The 24,822-nt window shown below is 42.4% G+C and overlaps 1 protein-coding gene across 2 annotated transcripts in view; it reads right to left on the bottom strand.

Annotated features, from left to right (window-relative positions):
- Positions 1-2,796: 2,796 nt before the first annotated feature.
- wnk4b (WNK lysine deficient protein kinase 4b) overlaps positions 2,797-24,822 on the bottom strand; it is a 41,566-nt gene continuing 19,540 nt past the window's right edge. Inside the window, exons 5-20 of one of the 2 annotated variants that reach the window (XM_028987193.1) lie at positions 17,864-17,952; positions 16,803-17,022; positions 16,046-16,439; positions 15,120-15,289; positions 13,947-14,020; positions 12,134-12,269; positions 11,880-11,996; positions 10,738-10,908; positions 9,053-9,107; positions 8,787-8,900; positions 6,673-7,790; positions 6,080-6,176; positions 5,140-5,632; positions 4,835-5,040; positions 4,383-4,477; positions 2,797-4,287 (exon numbers count right to left, since the gene is read on the bottom strand). In XM_028987193.1, the coding sequence (XP_028843026.1) occupies positions 4,285-4,287; positions 4,383-4,477; positions 4,835-5,040; positions 5,140-5,632; positions 6,080-6,176; positions 6,673-7,790; positions 8,787-8,900; positions 9,053-9,107; positions 10,738-10,908; positions 11,880-11,996; positions 12,134-12,269; positions 13,947-14,020; positions 15,120-15,289; positions 16,046-16,439; positions 16,803-17,022; positions 17,864-17,952 (3,552 nt within the window). In that variant the 3' untranslated portion in view covers positions 2,797-4,284. Of the gene's footprint in view, positions 4,288-4,382; positions 4,478-4,834; positions 5,041-5,139; positions 5,633-6,067; positions 6,177-6,672; positions 7,791-8,786; positions 8,901-9,052; positions 9,108-10,737; positions 10,909-11,879; positions 11,997-12,133; positions 12,270-13,946; positions 14,021-15,119; positions 15,290-16,045; positions 16,440-16,802; positions 17,023-17,863; positions 17,953-24,822 lie in introns of both variants that reach the window. The other variant, XM_028987192.1, reaches the window with a different exon arrangement.

A 24,822-nucleotide genomic window follows, 5' to 3' on the forward strand; every position in this document is an offset into this window, starting at 1 on the left:
CTAGTTTTGTGAGCTCAGGGCAGCAAATGAAAAACTATGATACACAGCACTTGGTTACAGGTTATCAGTTTGCAGTGGGTGCTGTCATGAGTTCAGCCAACACAAAACAGGGCTAAATATGAACGGGTCAGTCGGAGATTTGTTAGTTTGTTTGTTAGTTTGTTTGTTTGTTTGTTGAGATCCTCACCTCACTGAAGGATCTGGGAAATGCGTGAGGTTAATAGCAGGCGGCGCTGATGCAAAGCAGAATGCTGCGGACCTACTAGAAGCCTCGGGCCGGGAGAACAGCTGATTGCGGACGTGCAGCAGTGTGCAGGAGGACCAGGCACCAAGTACAAGCCAGTGTAAACAAAACCACTGTTTAGCTAAGATGCAAGCAATTTTTATAACGGCACAAGATGAAAAGAATTGCTTTTTCTTTTTTATATTAAACGACGTTATGTGTGTAGAGAAAGTAGTGCTGTAGTTGTAGGCCAAATTTTGGTGGTCTCAGACAAAACGGTACCGATGGGATGAAGGGGGAAAAAAAAGAGAAAAAAAGCACCTCACTTCAAATGCAACCAATCAGATGCCTCGGTTTTAAAAACGTTACATTGTAACATTTTATCAACGGACACTGCCAGCGCGTCACAGTCCACACATATCATTTACATTAGAGCGACTTACAATCAGTATTTACGGGGACAGTGCCCCCCTGGAGACACTCAGGGTTAAGTGTCTTGCTCAGGGACCCAATGGTAGAAAGTGGGGTTTGAACCTGGGCCTCCTGGTTCATAGGCGAACTTCTGGTTCATAGGCGAGTGTGTTACCCCTAGGCTACTACCACCCCGTACACACAGCGAAGTCGCCAGTAATGAACTTTGGCTCTACAGACCACAGAGAGCATGTTTTCCAACTGGATTTTTCGGCGTGGCCGTCGTTTTGTCGAGCCACCTTGAAGGAGAGGACACCTGGAAACGTCTACATTCCCCAGGCCTCTGGAGAGAGAGCACCATGAAACATAAGATAAGTGACTACAAGGTCGTGGACCAGTTCTACGTTTCTTGACGTCGAACTATGAGGGAAAACTCCTACATCTGACAGAGAACATGGTCGTTTCAGGGGGAGAGGTTTCAGCTAGCTCACCAGTACGGAGTGCCCTTAAGCGTCATGACATGGAAAAAAAGTATCATGTGCACATATATAAAGCTTATATAAAATAGCACCCAAAACTCTCAGGTCAAGGTTTGTTTTGTAGGAATTCAGATAAATTATTTTTGACGAGACGCCATCGATACACCCATTAATACACAGTAAAAGGTTTTAACTTGTTATATGAATCAAACCTGTACTTCTCACAGTACTGTTTCCTGTACTGTGAAGTCTCCATTTATGCCCATATGCTGACCCCTCAGAATCCAAATCGGCTAACATAATCCTAACTTCTTCTTTTTTTTGCTTTAATGCCAGTGGTGGGGCAGTGGTGGCCTAGCGGTTAAGGAAGCGGCCCCATAATCAGAAGGTTGCCGGTTCGAATCCCGATCCGCCAAGGTGCCACTGAGGTGCCACTAAGCAAAGCACCGTCCCCACACACTGCTCCCCGGGCGCCTGTCATGGCTGCCCACTGCTCACTCAGGGTGATGGGTTAAATGCAGAGGACAAATTTCACTGTGTGCACTGTGTGCTGTGCTGCTGTGTATCACATGTGACAATCACTTCACTTCACTTCATTTTCTCTGAACGTTGTAAACATGCACCTAAGTCTGTGTAGTCCTTCCATCTGCTGTTATCTTTCAGTATGTGCAGTCCAGCTCATAATGAAGTGTATATAACTTTTTAAAGGTGTAAATGAATTTAGACCAAATTATCTTAAATAACTTGTGTGCACAGGATAATTTTTTCCAGTTCATGGTACTTTGGGGGCTCCGTACACTGCCGTAATGTAGATCAGTTAACCAACACTGTCTTACTAATGGTAATTTGATTAATTCAATAGAAGCAAATGTATTTAAGAGTGTCAGTGTACATTTGAGATTCAAATGTTCATTGTGTTCAATTCAAAGCAAGGGATCATTACACAGCCATGTTCATAGCTTACCTCTGTTAGGCCTCTGTTTCTGGTAACTATGACAAATCTGGGAAATTTTAAACGAGAGGCATATGGAAAATATAATTTAAAGGATAAAATGAATTAGATTTAACAAGTAATGACACTTTACAGCAATGCCTTTTTTTCCTCTACACTTTATCAGAGTAATGTGATGTCAATTCTCAACCAGCCTTGGTTTTGGCCTCAGTACCCTCATGTCTCAGCAGTGTCTTGGTCTCGGTTTAGCCAGTCTTGACTACAACACTTAGAGAAAAAGACTCCGCTTCCCTGTGTCTAGAGGCCACCGGTCAACACAGTGGTCAATGTCAGTGCTGGCAATTACTGTAATACCTCACTTTAACTTTTACAACGCTCCATTAACTGAAATCCCAATCACCGAACAAACTCCGCAAAGGCAATCTGCGCCTGCCTGGCGGGATCAAAGCAGTATTATTATTTTTTGCACGAATGCCACAAGTGTCCAGTAAGCCATAAAATCAACTTCAGTTGTGTAGCGGAACCATAGGCAAGTTCCTGGTTGCGTCTGGGTGAGGTTTCCAAAAGCACAGGGGTAAAGCTGGTGACATTTCAGCCATCTGTGCCCGCTGTATTGGTTCCAGCCAGAGAAGAAACATGAGATTGCGTTAAGGGACTCAACTCAATGATAAAGAGAAGGTCTATGAAGTGGTAATGTGGAGTGAATTCAAATTCTGAGCAAAGATCCATAATATTTTTAACAATTTATTACTGTTATTTACAACAATGATTTCATAAACAACAAAGAAGCATTTTGGTAAAAAAAAAAATGTTAAAAGGCACAAAACCTGCATGGCAGTACAACATTGTTTCCTAACAGAATATACAGCTTTTCTTAACTGCTTAACCAAATATATATACCTATATTTAATGATCTGTATAAATCCGTATTTAAATTCGACACTTTAAGCTATCATTCGGAATATAGATACTATAAGGCAAAATCTTCACAGCTTTAATTTTACATCACTTTTGCTTTTGTTTAAAGGATCAGATGTGACTGCATAGGATAAAGCACATAGTGTTTCATAGGACAGAGGGCTAGTGTGCAGATTTCTTTCCTTCCAAACCATCGCTATTAACAGAGACTGTGGCACTGGCTGAATGGGAAGTCCCTCCAAAAAGTGCAGTGTGTCATACAAACAACAACAACAACAAAAAAGTCATTTCTGGGAGTCAGTTTCCATGATGAGCACTGGCGTGGCTTAAAATGAAACAGGAACTGGAGTGTAGAAACAGGATCCATTACAAATACTGATTTCATTCAAGATTGATTTTTATGATAAGTAAATATATTTCATTTGTCGTGGCATGCTCAACATTCAAATTCCTTAATTATTACTTTGGATTTAGCATAGATCTGTCACCAGAATATTCTTGCTTTGTTAAAAAATATCCATCTTTAAAATATAAAAGACAATAAAGTGCCTCAATTAATAAATACCATATGAAGCAATATTTGTTCCCATTGTCTGAGAACAATCATAGAACCAATGGCATAATTAATGTTTTTTTGGGTGTTTCGGTTTAATAATTATGTCAGTACCCACACATACAACTGTAAACTTCAATAGTTTCAAAAGGCCTGTGAACTTCCCATTGAATTTTGTATAAATACTTTAATTGTGATTTAAACATATTGGTTTGGTTTGGCTTTAATTGAGGGTTTTAAAACGGAAGAATCTAAGGTCAGTAACAAAACTCTAAAATACCTACCATAAATACACATTATTAGCTGCTTATGAAAAGTAATTTAACTAAGGCGGCCTTAGAGAAGCTGAATACACCAGTGGTAACAGGCAGCATGAAGCAGGGTGCACTTACATCACCACACCACTATGGGGCTCTTTGGCTACACTCAACAGTGTAATACTCAGTAAGTGCAAAAGAAATTGCATGACTATTCTTTTAAGAATCTGTGAGGAGAAACTGGAGACCTCTTATTTATTTTCCACACAGAGCAAAGAGAAACAGACTTCCCGTGATCGACCCATAGTAATGATATGGAAAATCACATGGTCTTTGATTGTGGGAAGCAAATTTGATTTGGACTGTTTTGATTCATTCGTAAATGCTCCTCAGCAGAAGTTTGACCCCTTTGCTATGCAAATGTTTCTTCCTTAAATGGGCAAGTCCTTTACAGAAGGCAAGCAGGAAGCCTCGAGGCTGTTAGCAGAGTCTCACTGAAAGCAAAGAAGAGTACAACTGTCAGTTATTGGGTTATTTTCTGTTTCATACAGAGTCTGCTCTGTATGATCAGACTCTTAAGCTGACTCACCATTCGGTTGAAGTCAGAGGCAAAGGTCACGCCCTTAGAAGTCCTCTCCTGGGAGCCGCTGCTGCTGCCGCTCACCGAGTTCTTACGCATGATGCCTGTGTGGAAAAAACAAGGGTTAAATTACTCTGAAATGACACACCCCACCTCCATTTCTAATTATATATAAGTATATATAAGTATCTATTACCTCCAATCAATGAAAAAGAAATGTCCAAAAATATGTCAAACCAATTCAGAAATATCCGCACTTTATACTTGGTTGGCTTTTACCTTTTAGGAATACATTTCTTAAAAGATGACTTTAACATGATGTACAAGAATAAAGCGAGCACTATTTTAAAATGTAATTTAACCTACATTGCTAAAGAACCACCAAACAATTGCAGTTCTTAAAGGTGCAATTTTTCTGCATGTTCTCATCTCAAAAAAGGAGAGAGGAAGTGAGAATGTACCTGCGGGGGGCATGATGTCTAGTCTCTGCAGGCTGTTTCGGCGGGAAGATGAGTAGCCCCCGCTCTTAGACAGGCGCCGCTGGCGGCTGTTCAGCATAGCGGCCGGGGACACGATGCCCGGTGGGGGCATTTTACCCATCCGCTCATACAGCTCCTCTATCTCCCTCTTCTGAGTGGCCTGAAGACTTTGCACCTCCACCAGATGCCTAAAAAGAGAGACAGATGCTTATTATTTCATGGTTAAAATAAATATGAACTTGGCCACCAGGGTGCTTTTTAGAGTAGATCATTTAATCCCCACCCACCTCTGCTGCAACTGATGAAGCTCCTCCCACATATCATCGTCTTCACTCTCAGTCTCATCGCTGCTGACGTAGGAAGCACTGCGGGTGTAGCTCATCCAGGGCTGGTTGATCGTGCCGTTCATCAGCGGACTTCCGGTCACCCCCTCTATAAGTGTCAGGCTAAAACGTCTTCCACACTTACTAGCACCGTACTCCTCCTCTTCTTCCTCATCATCTTTCTCTTCCTCTTCCTTATCTTCAGCCTCCTGACCTTGGCCCTCTGTGCAATTTTGAAGATGTTCACCTGGAGCATTGTTTGGTGGGGACACTGTGATTGTGCTGAGGCTGGTCTCTGATTCGCCCTGCTCCTCTGTGCTGCTATCTGATTCGCTGCCAACATGAACTGTGCTTGCTGGAGGAGGGGTATGGGGACGGATGAGGGTGGATGAGGTTGGTGTGATTTCTGTGCTGGGGGTTACCTGGAAACGGCCCACTGTAACAGTAGGTTTTCTGTCTGTAGAAGTGATGTGGAGAGAGAATGACGAGGAAGAAAATATTAGAAAAAGTAGGAACACCTCTTCCTTTGCACAAAAAAAACAGAAAATAGCTTTTTTTCCAGCAGGGGCACAGCATCAACATCACTCAGAATTTCAATAAAGATTCATATTAATTAAGAACATTAAACTTTCTTCTTATTAAGAAAATCAGGCCCACTACAACATTTACACACACATGTATACATATACATTTATCAATTACTACATATAAATTCATTGTCTACTACTAGAGAATCTTATAATGGTTTATATTATTAGATGTAAAAAAGCTTCTTGACTCAACAATAGAAACATCACCCACTATTAACTTGTGTTTACAGAATATGCCGAGACTATACATCAAATGATTCAAAACACACCACAACCTCAGAAGGAAATGGAACACACAGTACCAGAGATCGTACCCTCACAGATGGGAGACAGCCTCTGTTTCGCAGCACTACCGTTGCTGCAGGCTTCACTTGTAGGATGATTAAAGGAGGTTGGGCTGGGAGATGACACCTCGGGTGGAAGAGAAATTGAAAACAAATAAATCACGGGTGTAAATGCACTGAGGCGTGAGAAAAGCAGAAGCCTCGGCCACACCTGCTGCTGTGAGTCAGAGCGTGCCTGTGGCGAACAGGTACGGCAGAAAAGGATTTATGGGGCATGGGTGGAGGTTTAAAGTCAATGATGTGCAGAGCTCTAATACAACCAAATGAATAATTGTTTTTTTGTTTTTTTTTAATGTAGAGTCATAATAGGAAGAGGGTAGGAGAGGGACAGACTGATGGAAACAGATGATGAAAGAAGGTAAAAAGTGAAGGAGTGAAAATATATTTTAAGCATTTGTACTGAATAATATGCTGTGTCGTGCAGAAGTACATATGATGGGATTTAAAAGGAGGGACCCCTTGAGTACCCAAAGAGGTACTGCAGGTAGTAAACCTGGTCTGTCTTTGCTAAGTGTTCTGTGAAGATGCTGTGCTGTGAGTGTGCTACAGCTTCAGCCTCTTACCGTGTTCTGTGGACTGGTACATACTGAAGAGGCCGGTGACGAGGCAATGGAGGTGGAAGGGGAGGCTGAGCTGTCCGTCCAGCCTTGGTTCACTCCTCTGGAATAAACATCTCCCTGGGGCACTGGTCTCACTGCTTGACCAGGAGCAGTGACCGGAAGGACGGCAGGATTGGTGGCCGGGGCAACAGGATGGATGGTGTTTGTGGGAGGAGCCACAGCTGGTGCTGGGGTGGGGTTGGTTGGAGGGATAATGGGAGGAGGAGTGTGGGGACTGGTGGAGGCAGCTGTGACAGGAGCAGGCACTGGATATTTCACGATTGCTGCTGTTTCTGGTAGACAGTCCTCCAGAGATCCCATCAGTGGTTGACCCCCTGGGTGCAAATTTGACTTAAGAGTCCCAGCAAAAACTCCAGGCTGATTTGGAATGCCTTCCTGTGTATCTTGGGTTTGTACCTGAAGAGGATATGGGTGGGTGACATCAGTGTAAGGGTACATGTCCAGATAATGGCCTTGCAGCGTCCCCTGTTGGTAAGGGGAGTCTGCTTTGCCCATGATCTGTTGCTGAGTGGCATAGACTGCAGAAAACGCAGGCTGTGTGGTGGTCAAGTGTGGGTGGAAGCCAGGGTTGAGGGTATTCGGCATGGTGGTGGGTGGCATAAAAGACTGTGCCACACTCATAGCCAGTGAAAGTACATTGGCAAGTGAGAGGAGCGGCTGGGTGTTTGGGGGCCACATTCCCGCTCCCTGCTGGGTGGCAGTGGTGACGTTTGGTTGGGCGCTTGCAGGGGCCAGAGGAAGAGGCATTGGAACTCCATCCATATTTACAGTTGTTGGGACCACATCTATTGCCCTCTGTTGACCGGGAGACCCTGGAGAGGCAGTGGAAGAGGGCAAGCTGTTGTTGCTGTTAGGCCTGGTGAGGGCTGAAGGGCTGTGTTGGAGTTTGGGGCCCGGATAAGCGTAGGGAAATTGGGCATTTGGCATGTAGAGAGGCTGTGGTGGTGCTGCAGATTTAGGGTACGGTTGCATGGCACTGGGCAAAAGCAGAGGCACAGCATCTGGGTGGGAATACTGTGAAGGGTAAGGCGCAGGCATGGGGTGAAAGGTCTGAGAGGTGCCTGCAAAAAAAGGAGAGAACATACGGCACTGCTGTTATTTTTCAGTTTTAGAGCCCCCACTGAGATCAATATATCTTTTGCAAAACAGACATAGCCAACAGCAGTAAAAACTAATAAAAATGCAAATGCATTCAAGAAAATGGCCACATAAATTGACATCACTTTTATGCCTTTTTCACAGGATTTCACAAACTATATTCTACACTGAAATGCTTAATTGTATAATGTAGTAGCACCGACACTAATACTAGATGAACATGGCTCTACTGAATGGAATTTTTTATTATCTGGCCACCTCATCACCTGGCCTCTCTTGTATACTAGTGCACCATCCATTAGCCACTGCTTTGCGGTTTAACTGTCAATCCTGCATCTATCCGAAAAAGTGACAAAAGACCCCCAGGAGCAATAGCACCAAGGATGACTGTCGTCATCCCTCGGTTACCATGGTGCTTAGATGGGCAGGAAAGTCGGTCGACACTAAAATACATCATAACAAGCACAAGCAGATGAGCTGCAGTACTCAGAGTCTGTGCTCTCTGTAATGTAAGGTACCTTCGGTTCATTCAGAAAGAAGCGCAGGAAGCATTATTTGGATCTGTACATGGAAAGTTTAGGTGATCAGCCAGAAGACATTAGCAACATTTAGCAAGCCCTAGGGTATAGTGATGGAACAATAGTATTCCTACATCAAACTTCTGTAACCTGCTCTTTCAGACTGAAGGAAGGTCATATCTAATACTACTAAAAAGTCATTGTGATACACAGCACAGCACACGGTGCACACAGCGAAATGTGTCCCCTGCTTTTAACCATCATCAATGGTGAGCAGTGGGCAGCCATGACAGGCATCGGGGGAGCAGTGTGTGGGGACGGTGCTTTGCTCAGTGGCACCTCAGTGGCACCTTAGAGGATCAGGATTCGAACAGGCAACCTTCTGATTATTCCTTAACCGCTAGGCCACCACTGCCCCCCCACCACTGTGATTTCTCACACCTGAAGTTGTGTGGAAAGACTGTGAGCGGAGAGGTCTTGTGGGCGGAGCTCCATCAGGCTCAGTGAAGTACTCTCCACCAAGTGCGGGGGGAGAGCCTCGTGCAGCAGCAAAATCTGAAAGCATGGACACACAAATGCAAATTATTTACACATCAAGTCATGAATTCTTTTGGAATAAAATGCATGCAGACAACAGTAAGAAGAGATGTTCAGAATGGAGATGCACACGCTAACAGGCTGGATAAGGTAGGTACACTGACATTTACCTGGCAGAGAGGAGGAGGAGTGTGTGCGTGCCAGGCCATGTGTGTGTAGGTTGGGCTGTAGAAGAGATGAGTTCATGTCAGTCAGCAAAGGCATAAGATGCAGGACATCAATTCACACAAGAGACAAGAAAACAAAGACCCATACAGAGAATATGGAATTAACCAAAACAAATCTAATCAAGATAACAATAAACATATATTATCCTTATCTTTCTTCTTATTAGGCTTCTGGTCACTCCACTAGAGCAGTGGTCCATATGCTGGTCCACAGCCCCCACCTCATTTTGGATAACATATTTTTTCCAGCCCACGTGGGAGGCAAACATTGAACAATCATAACCTACTTAATTTTTTTATGCCACTGGTGGTAGTTTGACATGGATAAACAAAAAATCTAAATGCTTGAAATTCTCTTAATGTGATGTGACAGGCAACCAGGATGAAGGTGCTGCATTAAAAACATGTTTTTGTCTCTATAAATTCTTGCTACTTCATTATAAGACTACATTTAATATAAGGAATATGAAAATGGCAAATAAGAATGGATCCGGTTGCAATAGCCCTTGATTAAATCACTTACTGTAATAAATGAACAATCAACAAGGTAGACCTGATGTTGTCCATAATATTATTTACTGTTTCTGCAAATGTCCCTCTCAAAGAGCCAGGCATCTGAAAAAGTTTTGGGGCTACTGCACTAGACCATACACATGAAAACAAACTTCTGGAAATGTTTAAGGTGTAACAAAGAAGCATAGAGGAAGAAAAACACAACTTACACACACAAAGCACAAACTACTGGGTGAGGCAGCACTTTAATCTATTCCTGCTGGAAATAATGGATAAGCTTTTAATCTCGTTTAAAGACATTCGCAGGCCACCCGGGTGCGGGCCGACCGGCCCAAGAGATCTGAGGTAATCCGGTCACCAAGATACAAACACAGCAGTGACGACGAGTCGAGATGAAAGTCCCGAGGGCGAGCAGGGTTTCTACTGAACAATGGAGCTAATGAGTGGTCACACACACATGCACTGCTGGTGACTCTGGCTGTACCATCATTAGTGTGGCAAAGATATTAAACCATTCATTTTAACCGCATGGCCTCACTTCTTCTGTGCTGTGGTGCAGTTAAATACCATCTAAACACAAAATATGAACCTGGGCAGAAAATATGTCTCTGCTTATGAACCTTGCCCTGTTACCAAACCAAAATGATGAAAGGGGTATGTGGTGGAGCATCTTTTATACACAATCTCTAAAAAATATAAACATGGTTTAATTTTTATGAATTTCATATATGACTAAGCCCTATGTAAAATAAACGTTAGGCATGAATGAACAGCATCTACAAAATTAGACTATGGCATGACAAAAATGATGTCATCTCACAATGTGTTTATTCTTTACCTAAACATTCGTGTTGCATTTACATTTACAGCATTTATCAGACGCCCTTAACCAGAGTGACTTACAATCAGTAGTTACAGGGACAGTCCCCCTGGAGCAACTTAGGGTTAAGTGTCTTGCTCAGGGACACAATGGTAGTAAGTGGGATTTGAACCTGGGTCTTCTGGTTCATAGGCGAGCGTGTTACCCACTAGGCTACTACCACCCCTGTGTGTTGGCTAATGTGCTGAATTAAGGTCTCCAATGTCTTACCACAAACCCCAACTATGAGACACACCTGTGAGCCAGACAGCGTTCCAGCGCCACTCAGGTAAGGAAGTCGATGCCCGTCGCCCGGATGCAACCCTGCAGGCTCTTTTTTCATCAAGGCTTCGGCCCGCTTGATTATTTCTCTCATCCGATGGATGAAGCCCTCCTGCTCTGAGGGCAGAATGAACTCACTGCGGACCTGCAGATGGACATTAAAAAAAGATACATACAAATAATGAGAGATCGAGACACACATTCAACAGAAAAACAAATAAAATAGAAATAGTCAGAAATAAAGAATATATATATAAAGAGTATTTTATTTTAGTGAAAGTGAAGTGATTGATATTGTGAAACACTGCAGCACAGCACACAGTGCGCACAGCAAAATGTGTCCTCTGCTTTTAACCATCACCCTTGGTGAGCAGTGGGCAGCCATAACAGGCGCCCGGGGAGCAGTGTGTGGGGACGGTGCTTTGCTCAATGGTACCTCAGTGGTACCTGATTATGGGGCCGCTTCCTTACCCGCTAGGTCACCACTGCCACTATGCTTTATCAATGCTGCTCTGGTGTAAAGCACATCATTCTACTCTGCAAACACATCGCCGTGAAATGTATTTGCAGAAGCCACGATGCTGTATAACAGAGCGCAGTGGGGCTCATATTTTAATTACAAAAAGTCTACACATTAAAATGACTGGTGTGCCCTTACATGGACACAAATGTGTTTGGGCACATGGACACAACAGTGTCATAATTAAATATACAATAAGTAAGTGAATCCATTGTTCAGTCTTCAGCAAAAAATGAAGATACAACTACTACTGCTATTAATGATAATGATAACAATAATTAGCTGTCAAAGAGAAAAAGATGACAAACGTTAAGATTGGGAGGCAGGTACAAACCATGATCAGTTTAAACTGTGTGTGCACTGCTCTGTTGTATTCTGTGGAAATGGTAATAAATAATTAATGGTGCAGGGGGGGACACCATTTGGCAGGGGGTACTCTAGGACCAAGTTAATGAAACACTTACGTAAACATAAAAATGGAGACACGCACTTGGATTTCCCATAATACACTAACCATGCCAAAGTCAGACAAGAGGGGGATCCCAGCAGTGTGTGGTGCCTGCTTGTTTTTATATTTACGTGAGTGGCTGCCTCACCATGACAGCAGCCATGTCCTCTGGGTTGTCTCCATCCAGGTCAAATTTGAAGGTCACCATTTTATTGTTGTGGGTCTGAAGCTGGCACTCCACCACCCGGTCTACTTTATCAGACAGCTGTGGAGGCAGATAACATTTCATGAATTTCAATATCGGATCATTAATAAGAATTATTTAGCTGCCAATGTGTGTTTTCAATCTTAATATAAACACAAATGAATTAATCTAATTAAATTGATTCCATCAAGGCCTACCCCTGTAATGCGCAGACGAGAACGATCCCGCCGCTTCAACAGCTTGCCACTTGTGCTTTTTTTGGGACCCTTGGCACTCTTCTCTGATAGGCCCTCATTCCCGTCACTCAGGCCCGATGTTACGTCTGAGGCATAGCTGTGAAGAACCAAATCCTGCTTTAACTGACCTACCAAAAACAAACTGCCACTGTTATATGTACATACTGCGTATTTAAGTGAACTATAACACTGATCTTTAATCCGGTCCTCGTGTGCTATAATCATGTGTGTTAAAGACCACAGGATTGGACAGTAGCAGGGAATGACAGCCTTCTGTAAACACGTACGTTACAAAATAAAGTGAAGTGATTGTCATTGTGATACACAGCATCACAGCACACAGTGAAAATTGTCCTCTGCGTTTAACCCATCACCCTTAGTGAGCAGTGGGCAGCCATGACAGGCGCCCGGGGAGCAGTGTGTGGGGAAGGAACTTTGCTCAGTGGATCTAGATTCAAACCGGCAACCTTCTGATTACGGGGCTGCTTCCTTAACCACTAGGCCACCAAAGAGATCCTTGAGTTAATGATTAGACAGACATCAGTGTTTGTGTTCTCGTACTTATATCTGGGTCCACTCCTGGTCCGGAGTTCGGAACGGAGATTCATGTTAGTCCTGTGTTATTATGTTTCCTGATTGTGTTCACCTGTGTACGATTGTATAATGCTGCCCTCTTCGTGACTGTTTGCCATCGGGTCATTTTTTGGTGATGTTTCCCTTGTCCTGTCCATGTATTAAACCCCTGTTTCTTGACGTTGTGACTATGTGTCCTTCTTCCTTGCCATGTTCAGCCATCGTGACAGGGTGATTTAATGTACTCAGAAATGAATGCATATGTCTAAGTAATGCTTATGGTTAGGTATGGAAGATTCTTGTTACGCAGTGGTAGTTACATATTTACACTACATTTTCATTACCATGGGCACCTAATGTATGTGTGCCTGAGTGAACTAGGTGGACTTGAGTCACAAAGCACCACTTCAACTGAACAGTGAGGTAGAAGCACAGGAGATGTTTGATCAAGACCGGAGGTCTCACTCACAGCTGGATCTACTGAGCTAATGCCTTCATTCAGCTCACCCCCTCAGGCTAATGTGACAAAATGCAAACACATTCAGTACGAAACCCACATAAACAAATTAGATATACATACACGCATGCTATATGGATAAACATACACACATATACACTACCAGTCAAAGGTGCTGACACAACTACTGCTTTATCGGTCTTTAGTTTTCAGACTATTTTTAAGACAGAAGTTTACTCGCTGTGAACCGTACACGCATCCGTTGATAATGTTTGTGCTGATATACTTGCGTTCGTACTGTGCATCGTAATCTGTAGTGTGTACTCCTTACCACCAGGAGTCAGTGTCAAGGCCGCAAACCCTAAGGTTTTCACTGTAATTCACTGTAATTTAATATAGTGAAAATAGTATAGTAATCATAATCAGAGCAATGTTTTGTATTTTTGGAGCAAAGGTTTGCTGTGATTACAGCATTTCACATTCAAGGCTTTTCTCAGTGACCTCAGTGACCTTTAAGTTAGAAAATAGTATTAGTTTCCCATTTTGGCTGCTTGCCATTCACTCAAAGACCATCTGATGAAGCTGCTTGTGACATATCCATGAAGGTAAAAACTAAATAGGTTTTGTGTCCTAGATTCTTTGAAATAGCCTTCATCACAGTGTCCATTGTCTCCACAGGCTGGTAGTGTTTCTAAATGGCACATTCAGTATATGGAAAATGCTATTGCGTAACATGCATCTTACCTGTCTACAGGTGAGGAAAACCCACTGGCAGATCCTGACTGAGGCCGGTCAGTATTTTGGAAAACCGCAATACTCTGTCAAAGAAAAAAAAATTCGGAATCAGCTCCAAATATTGCTGGCATCACAATTGTGCATCTATTGTTGTGTATGGAACAACACTGTGCACGTCAGAATGCCAGGCCAACAAAAGCATGTCCATAAAAAACAAACAATTGGAAAACATTATAAAGCATGTTGGGATTTTAACAGAATAAGTGTTAACACTTGCTCTAGCTGCCAAAGCACTGAAGACAGTGTAATCTGCTGCCAGCTGCATATTTATCACACGAACAATGTTAGTCACCACGCACTGATTAGGTCATTAATGACTATTCAGTAGGTCATCTGGAACCTCCTGCAACAAATCTGGGTCCATATGCTGCATCTGCGGTCTGTGCAGCCTGTGTTCTGAACTGCAGGCAAAATTAGTCCCAACACAATGTGCACTATTGTGCACAGGGCTTCTGATCTAAACAATCTGCAGATGTTGTAAATATTCATTTTCTTTACAATCTCAAAGCGAATCATCTAATTTTTGCAAGCAATTATGCAATCAACCACAGAAGCTAAATTAGATGCAGAGCTGCCCAAAAGAGACTGAAGGCTTTGGCAGTGGAAGTGCAAATTGTGCACGTCAGAGCATAAAAGGGTTCTGCGTACACAAAAAGCAGAACATTACTGGATGTTCTGGTTTGACTCAGTGTTCTAGGACACTGATTCTCAACCTTTTTCCCCAGAAGCTCCACATCCAGCACATTGTCACTATAATATTTTCATGTGCATAATTCATTGAACAATGACATATATATGATGACAATCATATATATGATGCAACTCAATTAGAGTTGCAAACAGTGGATGTTCCATGTATAACGAAAAGAAGGCGACTTGGAGTTGTTTACAGATTTAATTGGCCAAATTCCAGATTTGAATTTTCACGGCAAAAAAAACACAGGTGGTTGATTGAGATATTAGGACTTTGGAGGCCAAGGCAGCACTTTTACAATATTGTCTAATAATAATATTAAAATGACCTGAGCCCACCAATAAGTTGCTCTCTGGGGTCTAAACAGCAAGGAATGGTCACCAAGGCTTCTGATACATTTGAGGTAAATATGGGCTATGTTTACCCACCGATGGGAAACATAGGGCAGGGATCAGAGGGGACTGTGGGTGTGGAACATCAGCGGGTGTAGTCCCTGTGTGAGAGTCCATGGTAGCAGAGTGTGCTGGGTGTGTGACCAGGCCTTCAGAGGACTCCTGAAGTCCAGAAGAGCTGAGGTAACCATCCGTCTCACAGTCAGCTGAAAACAGAAGACAAAGCTAGTTTATTACAAGCACCTAACCGTAACAACCCATAAAACAGCCCATATAGATCAGTAGTGCCTTAGGAGGGACTAACACAAATGCAAAACAACTCTAAACAATGACAAGAGGACAGAGGATCACAAGACATACATACATGTCAACACTCACCCTGGATGCACTGTCTAAACTGTATCAGCTAGCTATGACAACAATGGCGGCAGATGCAGAAATAATCACACAATGGTCAGGCATTGTCACAAGACCACACTCACCAGTTCGGGATCAGGGTCAAAGTATGTATTCTATGTCATGCATCTTACAAATGTAATCTAATTCATATTAAGCAGTTACATTGTAGTACAGAACCTTCGGGGGCATGTAAGCACCGTTTCACATACTGTACTGTGCAAAACCCAATAATAGACCTATAGACCTGGGTCAGACTGACCTTTACAATAGACAACAGTAACTCTCTTCAGCCCTAGAAATACATCCTTCTGAAAGATTTGCTTTCTTCAGTTCAGATACTGCCTGAAATCTGATTTATGTTGTAGTAGGACCAGAACCAGAAGACCCAGGTTCAAATCCCACTTACTACTATTGTGTCCCTGAGCAAGACACTTAACCCTAAGTTGCTCCAGGGGGGAATTTCCCTGTAACTACTGATTGTAAGTCGCTCTGGATAAGGGCGTTTGATAAATGCTGTAAATGTAAATAATGTGATGCTCATCTTGCAAATGTTTGACGCTTACAGGTTGCAGAGGAATAGCTGGCATGACGGATGTTGTAGTGTTGTCGCTGGTCCAGTTCTGCATCATCAGGCTCAGTGGCAAAGCTGGCATTGATGCCAGAGTCCATGGATCCATTAGCCGGAGAGGGAAGGGGCCCGGAGACGGTGAGAGTAGGCGGAGTCTGTGGCTGCAAGGTGATGGCTGAGGCTGAGGGCTGCTGGGACTGTGTTTTGGGGGGAGTGTCTGTTTCAGGCGGAGGGTCAGGCTCTTCTTCGATGCCCTCCTGGTGACGCCGCTGCGCCTCCTCCGCCTGCCTCCTCTGCTTCTCCCGCTGACGCTTTATTGCAGTAACGCGGTCGCGTATTGCCTTGGCAACCAACTTGTAATCTGCCTCACACACAAAGCCCAGAACCACCTGAAGGAGGGGGAGAAAGAGAGATTTCTCACATTAAGAAATGTCTTTTTTTCATGTGACTTTTCAAACTGGGCACTGGTTTCAAGATCTTGTTTAACAGCTACTGACTGTATGTCCTGGGCCAGTCCACTGGAGAGGATTAGAGTCATGAGTGCTGGACATGAGGGCCAATAAAGCCAGTAAATACATTCAGGTGACACACCAAAATATCAAATTGACAATTAAGTGAATGTATCTAAAATGGATTTTAATATTTTAGTATTTTTCCTGTTAAAGAATAACTGGTCAAGAGGGATCTCAACATTAAGTATGATGGAGGGCTAATTAATTCACTACTGCATAGGTGGGAAAAATGAATCTCACCATCTCCTGGGCCACCTCTTCAGGCACGTCCTTGTAGAGCTCGAACAGAAACTCAATGGCATTGTTGTCCTTGTACTTGCCGTGGAGCTTCTTGGTGTCGTCCATGCGCAGCCACAGCTTCAGGCCAGACTTCTGCATGTCGTCCTCTTCCGCCAGCTCCACGTGCACACCGTTGTTCTCCTGGAAGAACGTGTGCTCCAGCAAGTCCTGGATGGTGTATCTGAGAAGGCAGAATGAGGGCAGAAGATGAACACATAGAATACTATGATGGAGGCTATTTTGCAGAATCTAACACAGGAAAAATATTGTTTCCTGAATCAAATTCATGTACACAATTGTCATAATCATAAGCAGCTTGAGTTCCCGTCACAGGAAAACCAACACCTCCATTGTGAACAGTGGTTGAGGAAAGCCAAGAGTGTGAAATTCTGTCATTACAGTAAAGGTTGTGAGACGTGTGTCAAAGGCATTGCTGGTTAATGTATAACCCTGGATATTTTTGAATGATGACACATTTTCTTGTAATCCAGCACTTGGAAATGGCTTCTACTGAGTGACACATGGAAGATCATATGTCATAAACATAAGGGGCCTGTGAAGGGACTGGCATCAGCATTTAACCAGTTGTTCTTGCCTTGGGGTTTTACTTTTATTTGAACTACTGTTTTAGTAAAATTACTCTCCAATTTTGACATGACCTACTTATATTATGCCAGCAACAGCGGCACCGAGTGACACCTGCTGCCATGCCACTGGCCGAGGGCCAGAGAAAAAGGAAACCCTGAAAGGTGGTCATGCAACGTAGCTGATATTCCTGGACCTTGGTAACATGGCAACATCTGAAGTGTGTTTGTCTAAAGTCATTTTGCACTGTTATTTTTAGCTGTCTGCGTTAGTCAATCAGTCCAAAGGACCAAAGAGGAGTCAGAGGTTTATTTTCTTTGACAGCATGCCTAATAAACCACAGTTTACCACTGAGCAACCACCATGGTACTGAAGGGTGAAGAACCTGCCAAACTAGTGCACAAACCGCAACTAGCAGATAATTGCAGTCTGGTTACCTTTCGTCTTTGTTCATACGGATGCAACCTTCAATGATCTCCTTCAGCTCGGGAACTTTGACTTTGAAGAAGCTGTTAGGCTTCATTCCCTGTGCGAGTGGAAGAGAGGAATGGTTAGAAAGGTCACAGGATTCAATCTCCAATCACTGAGGCAACCGCAGCAAAAGAGGAACCAAACACAAGTAGAGTGGTAATTTATAGTTGCCAGATGCCTGGCTGACACATGTAGAGATACACATACTGCTTCAATTTTCACTTTAGGGTCCCACCCAGGAGTATTAGGGTTAGGTGAACCAATACAACTTTCATTTGTTTAAGATGGCCAATTAGCTCAACTAATAGTCTCTACTATCTTAATAATTAAACAGACCTATCCACTCTAGCTGATATACATTAGGTGTTTATATATTGTTTCTCAGATGTTTTAATTATTGTACATGTCATGTTCTATTCCTTGCACTGTGATGTTTGTACTGTACTCTCCTAGCCGTTACCCTAAGCATGTCATTGTTCATCTGTCTGCAACATTTGTACACATGACAAATACAACAACTTGAGATTAAACAGTATTTTAAAGTGAAGTGATTGTCATTGTGAAGCATGGCAAGCACAGCACATGGTGCACACAACAAAATGGTCATTTAACCATCATCCTTGGTGAGTAGTGGGCAGCCATGAAAGGTGCCCGGGGAGCAGTGTGTGGGGACAGTACTTTGCTCAGTGGCACCTCAGAGGATTCGAACTGGCAACCTTTCGATTACAGGTCCACTTTCTTACCCTCTAGGCCACCACTGCCCTATTTCATATATACTTGCAAAATATGTAAAAGGTATACTGGCTTTAACATATTTAAATGAATATGTGTTCTCACCTTAAAGCAATAAAACAAATTGAGAATCAATGAGGTGTCATAAGTTCATACATCCTACACTGAGACACAAACAGGTTATCAACTTTCTATCTGAATTGCATCATCTGATGATGACCATTGACTGTAATGGAGAGGCTTTCCTGAATAATTACACAAGGACTAATGTCACCAGGGTCACCACACAGAGGTGTGTCCAAACAAAAGGAACTACTATTTGTGCAAGCAAACATCAACTCAACACAAAGCAGGTAGTACAAAGTGAAGTGGTTTCTCCGGTTTTAATGTTTTGACTGTGTGGCATGAGAGACTGACTGACTTAGCTTTTAGAGCTGTCCTGCATGTGATGGTTAAAAATACACACGTGATGGTAAAATGCTTGCCGGAGGACACATGATGCACTTTTGCACAATTCCTTTTACAAAGACAAACGGTCAAAGATATAACAATGTGTGCACAAGACAACAACATTTACATTTACAGCATTTATCAGGCGCCCTTATCCAGAGCAACTTACAATCTCAGGGTTAAGTGTCTTGCTCAGGGACACAATGGTAATAAGTGGGATTTGAACCCGGGTCTTCTGGTTCATAGGTGAGTGTGTTACCACTAGGCTGATACCACCCTACATGTGGTACAACATGTATACAAAGGGCCTAATGCGCTGACTGGAGACACGGGTGGTGGTGGATGTGATGCTGAACAGAGGCAGTATAAGGACAAAACAAACATTGCAAATGAATTTCCAACTTTCCAGCACTGTGCACCTGAGTCATCAATATTATGTAAGTCTCGCATTTTACAGGTACTCACAGAGGTAACAAACAACACACACATACACACATCCAGTCAGGACAGCAATACCACCATGCAGGCATTTAGAGGAATGAGACCTAGGGGAGAAATGGGAGATAGGGAGCATTTTTTAAGTGATAAGGACAGTCCACTCCTTGCATTGAAAGGACAACAAAACGAGAAACAAAATCAATGTGCCCACCAAAAAGTGAAAGTGAAGTGATTGTCATTGTGATACACTGCAACACAGCACACGGCGACACAACGAAACGTGTTCTCTCCTTTTAACCACCTCCCTTGGTGAGCAGTGTGTGGGGACGGTGCTTTGCTCAGTGGCACCTCAGTGGTACCTTGGCGGATCCGGATTCGCCAACCTTCTGATCGCGGGGCCGCTTCCTTAACCGCTAGGCCACCACTGCCCCTTGGATAAGTGGATAAGAAATGCACGGTGTACCTCAAATTCACATCTAACTGCAACTTTAGACGTTCACACAGAATACATGTGGTGGTTTACACTATACACGCTGGTTTCAGTAGTAAAAAAACTGAGGCTCATAAAAAGTTTTTTTTCCCCTTTTGAAAAAACAATTACTGGCTGCAAATTACCAATAAATTCTACAAACCCACTTTAAATGTGGAGTTGCGTCATTTACCCAGCTATGAATACTGTAATGGGCTACTGACCTTTGTGGGAGACCCTGTAAATGTTACAGGATTCATGTCAGCGTTTGACTGAAAACACTCTTACTTTTAATCGGCCATTCCAACGAGTCCCAGCACAATCAACTGCTGGCTCTTTATGCACCGAGGTGATGAAAACATTCAATGTGAGGAACAGCGGAGGCTTTGCAATGTTTTTGGAGGGTGCAGGTGGAACAGAGGAAGTTCTGTGATATTTTTTGTCTAAGAGGTGACTTCATCGTCTCACGTTGCGGCATTACGGCCCCTCTGAGATGCACCGTACGTGCCGTTCCCAGCTCCGGAGCCCAGCTCTCCCACCAGCTTGCCGTCAGAATAGAACCAGTCTTTGTCTATAACTGTCTGGACCAATGTTGACAGGCTTTCCATGGTTTTGTAACGTGTTTAATGCAGGCGAAAACAGAGTGGCAAACCCTTTATGAGCTGTAGAAGCCAAGAGCTCCAATGATGAGAAACGGGGTTGGAGGGACACGTAATAACAACAGTGTTTCGACAAGTCCTCGAACTATCAGTATTCTAACAAAAAATAAAAATGTATTACAATTAGTTTTAAAAACAAATATTTCACAACAAATGGGAATATTATGACGGTATATACATGTTATGTGTTACATCTTATGTACCGTATATACACAACCAGTGAGATTGATTGGTTAATCATTTATATTTAGTTATACAGAATGCAATTTCAAAAGATGAAAACTGCAGCCCAGACTGCAAGATTGTTATTGCTTAACATTCTTCATTTTATGTAGATTTTTTTAATTATAGAAAATAATTAGAAGCATAAATAAATAGAAGCATAACTTTTGTATCATATAAAGGTGCAGGGAAAACCACTCGAGATGTTTTCAGTCAATAATGTACCTTACACTAATGCCACAAAAGTGGACAGAACACATTAAATTATGGGAGAACAGGAATAAGCCATTTTGCTGCTGTGCTTCAGCTAATCGAGTTCCATAATGTCCACTGGCTTTCACTTTACTTTTATTTTAAGAAAAGGTGGGAAACAGGCCGGAGGAGGCCATCATGGGCTTTTTGGGTCTAATGACGAAATGGCAGAGAGGCCCAGAATTGAGGCGGACAAACCACTCTGACCTGATGCCAAATTACGCACAGACAACTAATGAGTCGAAAGCGTTTATTGTTTACAACTGGAACTGCACTCTGTGCTCTGGTCAGAGATAATGGCATGTGTTGTCCCAGGTAATAAATGACCAAAGAGCACATCACATGTGTGGCATGTTGGGTCACATGACCCCCTCTAATGAGCCCTAACAGCACAGGCTCCACAGTGACCAGATGACAGATGTAACTGAATTCATTACTGCATCCTGACCTCCCTGCTTTTCTTTTGCTTTCTTTTTTCTTTGTTTCGTTGCCCAACCACACCTCCTGTTTTTCATTTTTCACAAACATACAAAATGTTCTTTGATCAAGTTTCAGAATGTTTTATGCATCTAGAGCACCCCAGAAGAGCTGGGTAGTTCCCTTACACCCCTAGTCCTGGCTAATAAACTGGATGTAGCTCTAAAGATGAGACTGGCCAGCATAGGAAAGGCATATTGGACGTACCCTGGGATGGAACAGGCTGAGAAGGTACCATAAGATTCATCAATTGAGAATCAAAATCACATTTATTGGCCAAATATGTGAGCAAACCTCCTTCAATTATTTTATATACAGAAAAATCCAAAGATTACAGAAATGATACAAATGCACATAAAGTACAGTTGCAATGCTTCAATTTATATATTTATGTCCACTTATATGGATACTGAATCCTGACTGATTCATGAATATAGTTTGTTGATATCAGAGTAGCCTTGTTGCTGGGGAATACACTGTAACTTTACCTTCATATGTGAGGAATGCATGGTAAGATGCTTTGGTAAAACCAATTCAGCCACAGACACCATGCTGCTGCCTGAGTATTAAGGGTGACCTGTCTGTTCCGTCAGGATTGCACAGACTTACTCTCACCTAACAGCATCTTAGCAGGATGACTCACTCAATGTGCGTCCTGAATGTCAATGTGCCATGTACCACGAACTCTAGCAGCATTGTTGTCCAGAAAAAAAGTCAAACATGTGCACTGTTCAGCTGTGACTGCCTTGTAAGGTGGCCTTCCAGGGTAAATTTACTCCCAACTGTATTTCTTCTTGCATTGTGCTTATGTGCACTAGACAGAAAACAGCACAGTGCTGAAAATTAATGCAAGGATTGTGCAATGACACACATTTACTTATATACACACTCCTACATTAATTTATACAGAACCTCACATACTCTCTCACACACAAGGCAGGGCCTATTGCTCATGAGCCCTCGCTAAGTGGGTAGTAGTAGTGGTGGTGGTAGTAGCCGAGTGGGTAAGTCTCCCAACCATGGACCAGAAGATCACAAATACATTGTGCCCCCGAGCAGGACACTTAACCCTGAGTGTCTCCAGGGGGGACTTTCCCTGTAACTACTGATTGTAAGTTGCTCTGGATAAGGGCGTCTGATAAACACTGTAAATGGAAATGCTAAGATCACTCCTAAGTTATTTTATGCCTCGGTGAGACACAGAAAAACAAACACACTGTTCTGGATCTGTCACCATAATGGATGTGTTCTTCACATCATATAGCGTCATGCTCTGGGACACACCACAGTTGTGACGTGGTAAAAAGCTGCCAGTTGTTTGTACAACTGCAAGGGAATAATAAACTGACTATTTCATGCACTAGGACATTTCCTTCCTCTTCTGATATCAAAAACCACAGTCCTGTCATGGCAAAAATATATGACTGGGGAAGAAAAGGGAACACAAACGCAGGCCAAAGACTAAGAGATGGAAAAATTAGATTGGCACTGATTACACACACAAAATAACTCAATAATCTGTATTTGGGAATAGAAATGAAGATGGTAAAAAATTTTTTTTTTGTGCATGCTCACCCGTGTTTAAGTTAATTAGTGTGATTTACCTCAGCAGAAGGTTTTGGAAATCCGTCACAGTTCTGGCCATTTTCCCACTTGTGGGGCTAATAAAGAATCATCTTGTCTTATTTTGTCTTGTATCAGATGTGATGAAATGCACAATATAACTTACTAAATGCCTATTTTCAAAGCACTACAATACACATAGCGTGTGGGGCTTGATCATTTCAGGTCAAGTACATCCTCAGGCTCTATATAAATAAATACATCAGTTATCTGTATCTGTATTCAGTCCCAAAAACGAAAACCCACACAAGCTTAAAAAAATAGTTTTGTTCCTCAATACCTATTCTTAAGAAGCAGTTGTTCTGACAACACTGTGTTCAACACTCCCTCCTCCTCTGTTTACCTCAAGTTACATTCTGCATAATAAAACTTGTTCACAGCACTGTCAGCAAATATCACAAAAATTATAGTCATCTAAAGGCCACATGCACGACCAGAGATTTTATTCTAGAATTCTAGCAAACTAGTGAATCTGACATTCCTGAACACAATCCAACACTATCCCCCATGTGACAACATGGGCATAAATTAAAACCACACAAGACTTTTTATTGTGCATGTTTGAATGTTAACTGAATGCATTTGTATGAGTGGAAAGGATATGTGGATGCCTGTGTCCCCTTGGAAGACTAAAGACTAATCCTAATATGAAAAAATATTACCTTACCTTTTTGATTATGCCCATATACCTAAAGACCATGTACTTTCAACAAATATAACTATAAATATATAAGATGGGAGATGAAAGTATATTCAATAATGGCTTTACAAGTGAAAGGTGGGACACAGTCTGACATTAAATTTGAGGCTCCACCCTTTCATTATAAAGCATTTTTTCAGAGAAGATCTTGGCTCAGTTTCATTTTGGCACAAATTGCACGATCCAATTCACTCACTCTCATTGTAGCACTGTGGTATAAACGTTCACTCCATGAAATGACTTCCAATGAGAATTAATTACAGATGTGGACTCTGTAATTACCAAATGAAGGGAGAGCTTTAGTGGATCGCGTGTACTGATTACAGTCTGAATAAAAGAGCTAAATATATGTTTTCTCAACAAAAACCTGTGCATTTCTGAAGAGTAATTGCATCTGTACTGTACAGAAATGTCGGTGTGACATGTACAGAGGTCACAGAGTGCCATTAGTGGCCTCATAAACAATCCTGAGCCTTTAAAATGAAAACAGTTGTGCATAGTGAGCGATTATGTGGAGATGAGACTCTGAAGATGATGGTTGGTTTCACATGATGGCAACACTCACAATGTGCTACTGAGAGCGTAGGCGAGGTCACATTCATGCCATATTTGCAATGCGCAACAAAGCAATTTGAACAGAATAGGAGAGGGAGAGAGGTTCTGGCAGAAATGGAGCACTGTTTTCTTGCAAAAAAGTATACTGTGCAAAAGTTTTAGGCAGTAGTGAAACTAATGAAAGGTATTTCATCTTCCCAACCATACCTCGATCTCTGCCAACTCTAAACTAATGAATGATCTCCTACAAGCACAAGTCTACAGATGGAAAACAATACTGTTTTACTGCACAGAGAACTCTTTCTCTATAGACATAATTTCATTGTTTTATGAAACTTCTGCAAATCA

Source organism: Denticeps clupeoides, chromosome 7 (assembly GCF_900700375.1).
Source record: "Denticeps clupeoides chromosome 7, fDenClu1.1, whole genome shotgun sequence".
NCBI classification, from domain to species: domain Eukaryota; kingdom Metazoa; phylum Chordata; class Actinopteri; order Clupeiformes; family Denticipitidae; genus Denticeps; species Denticeps clupeoides.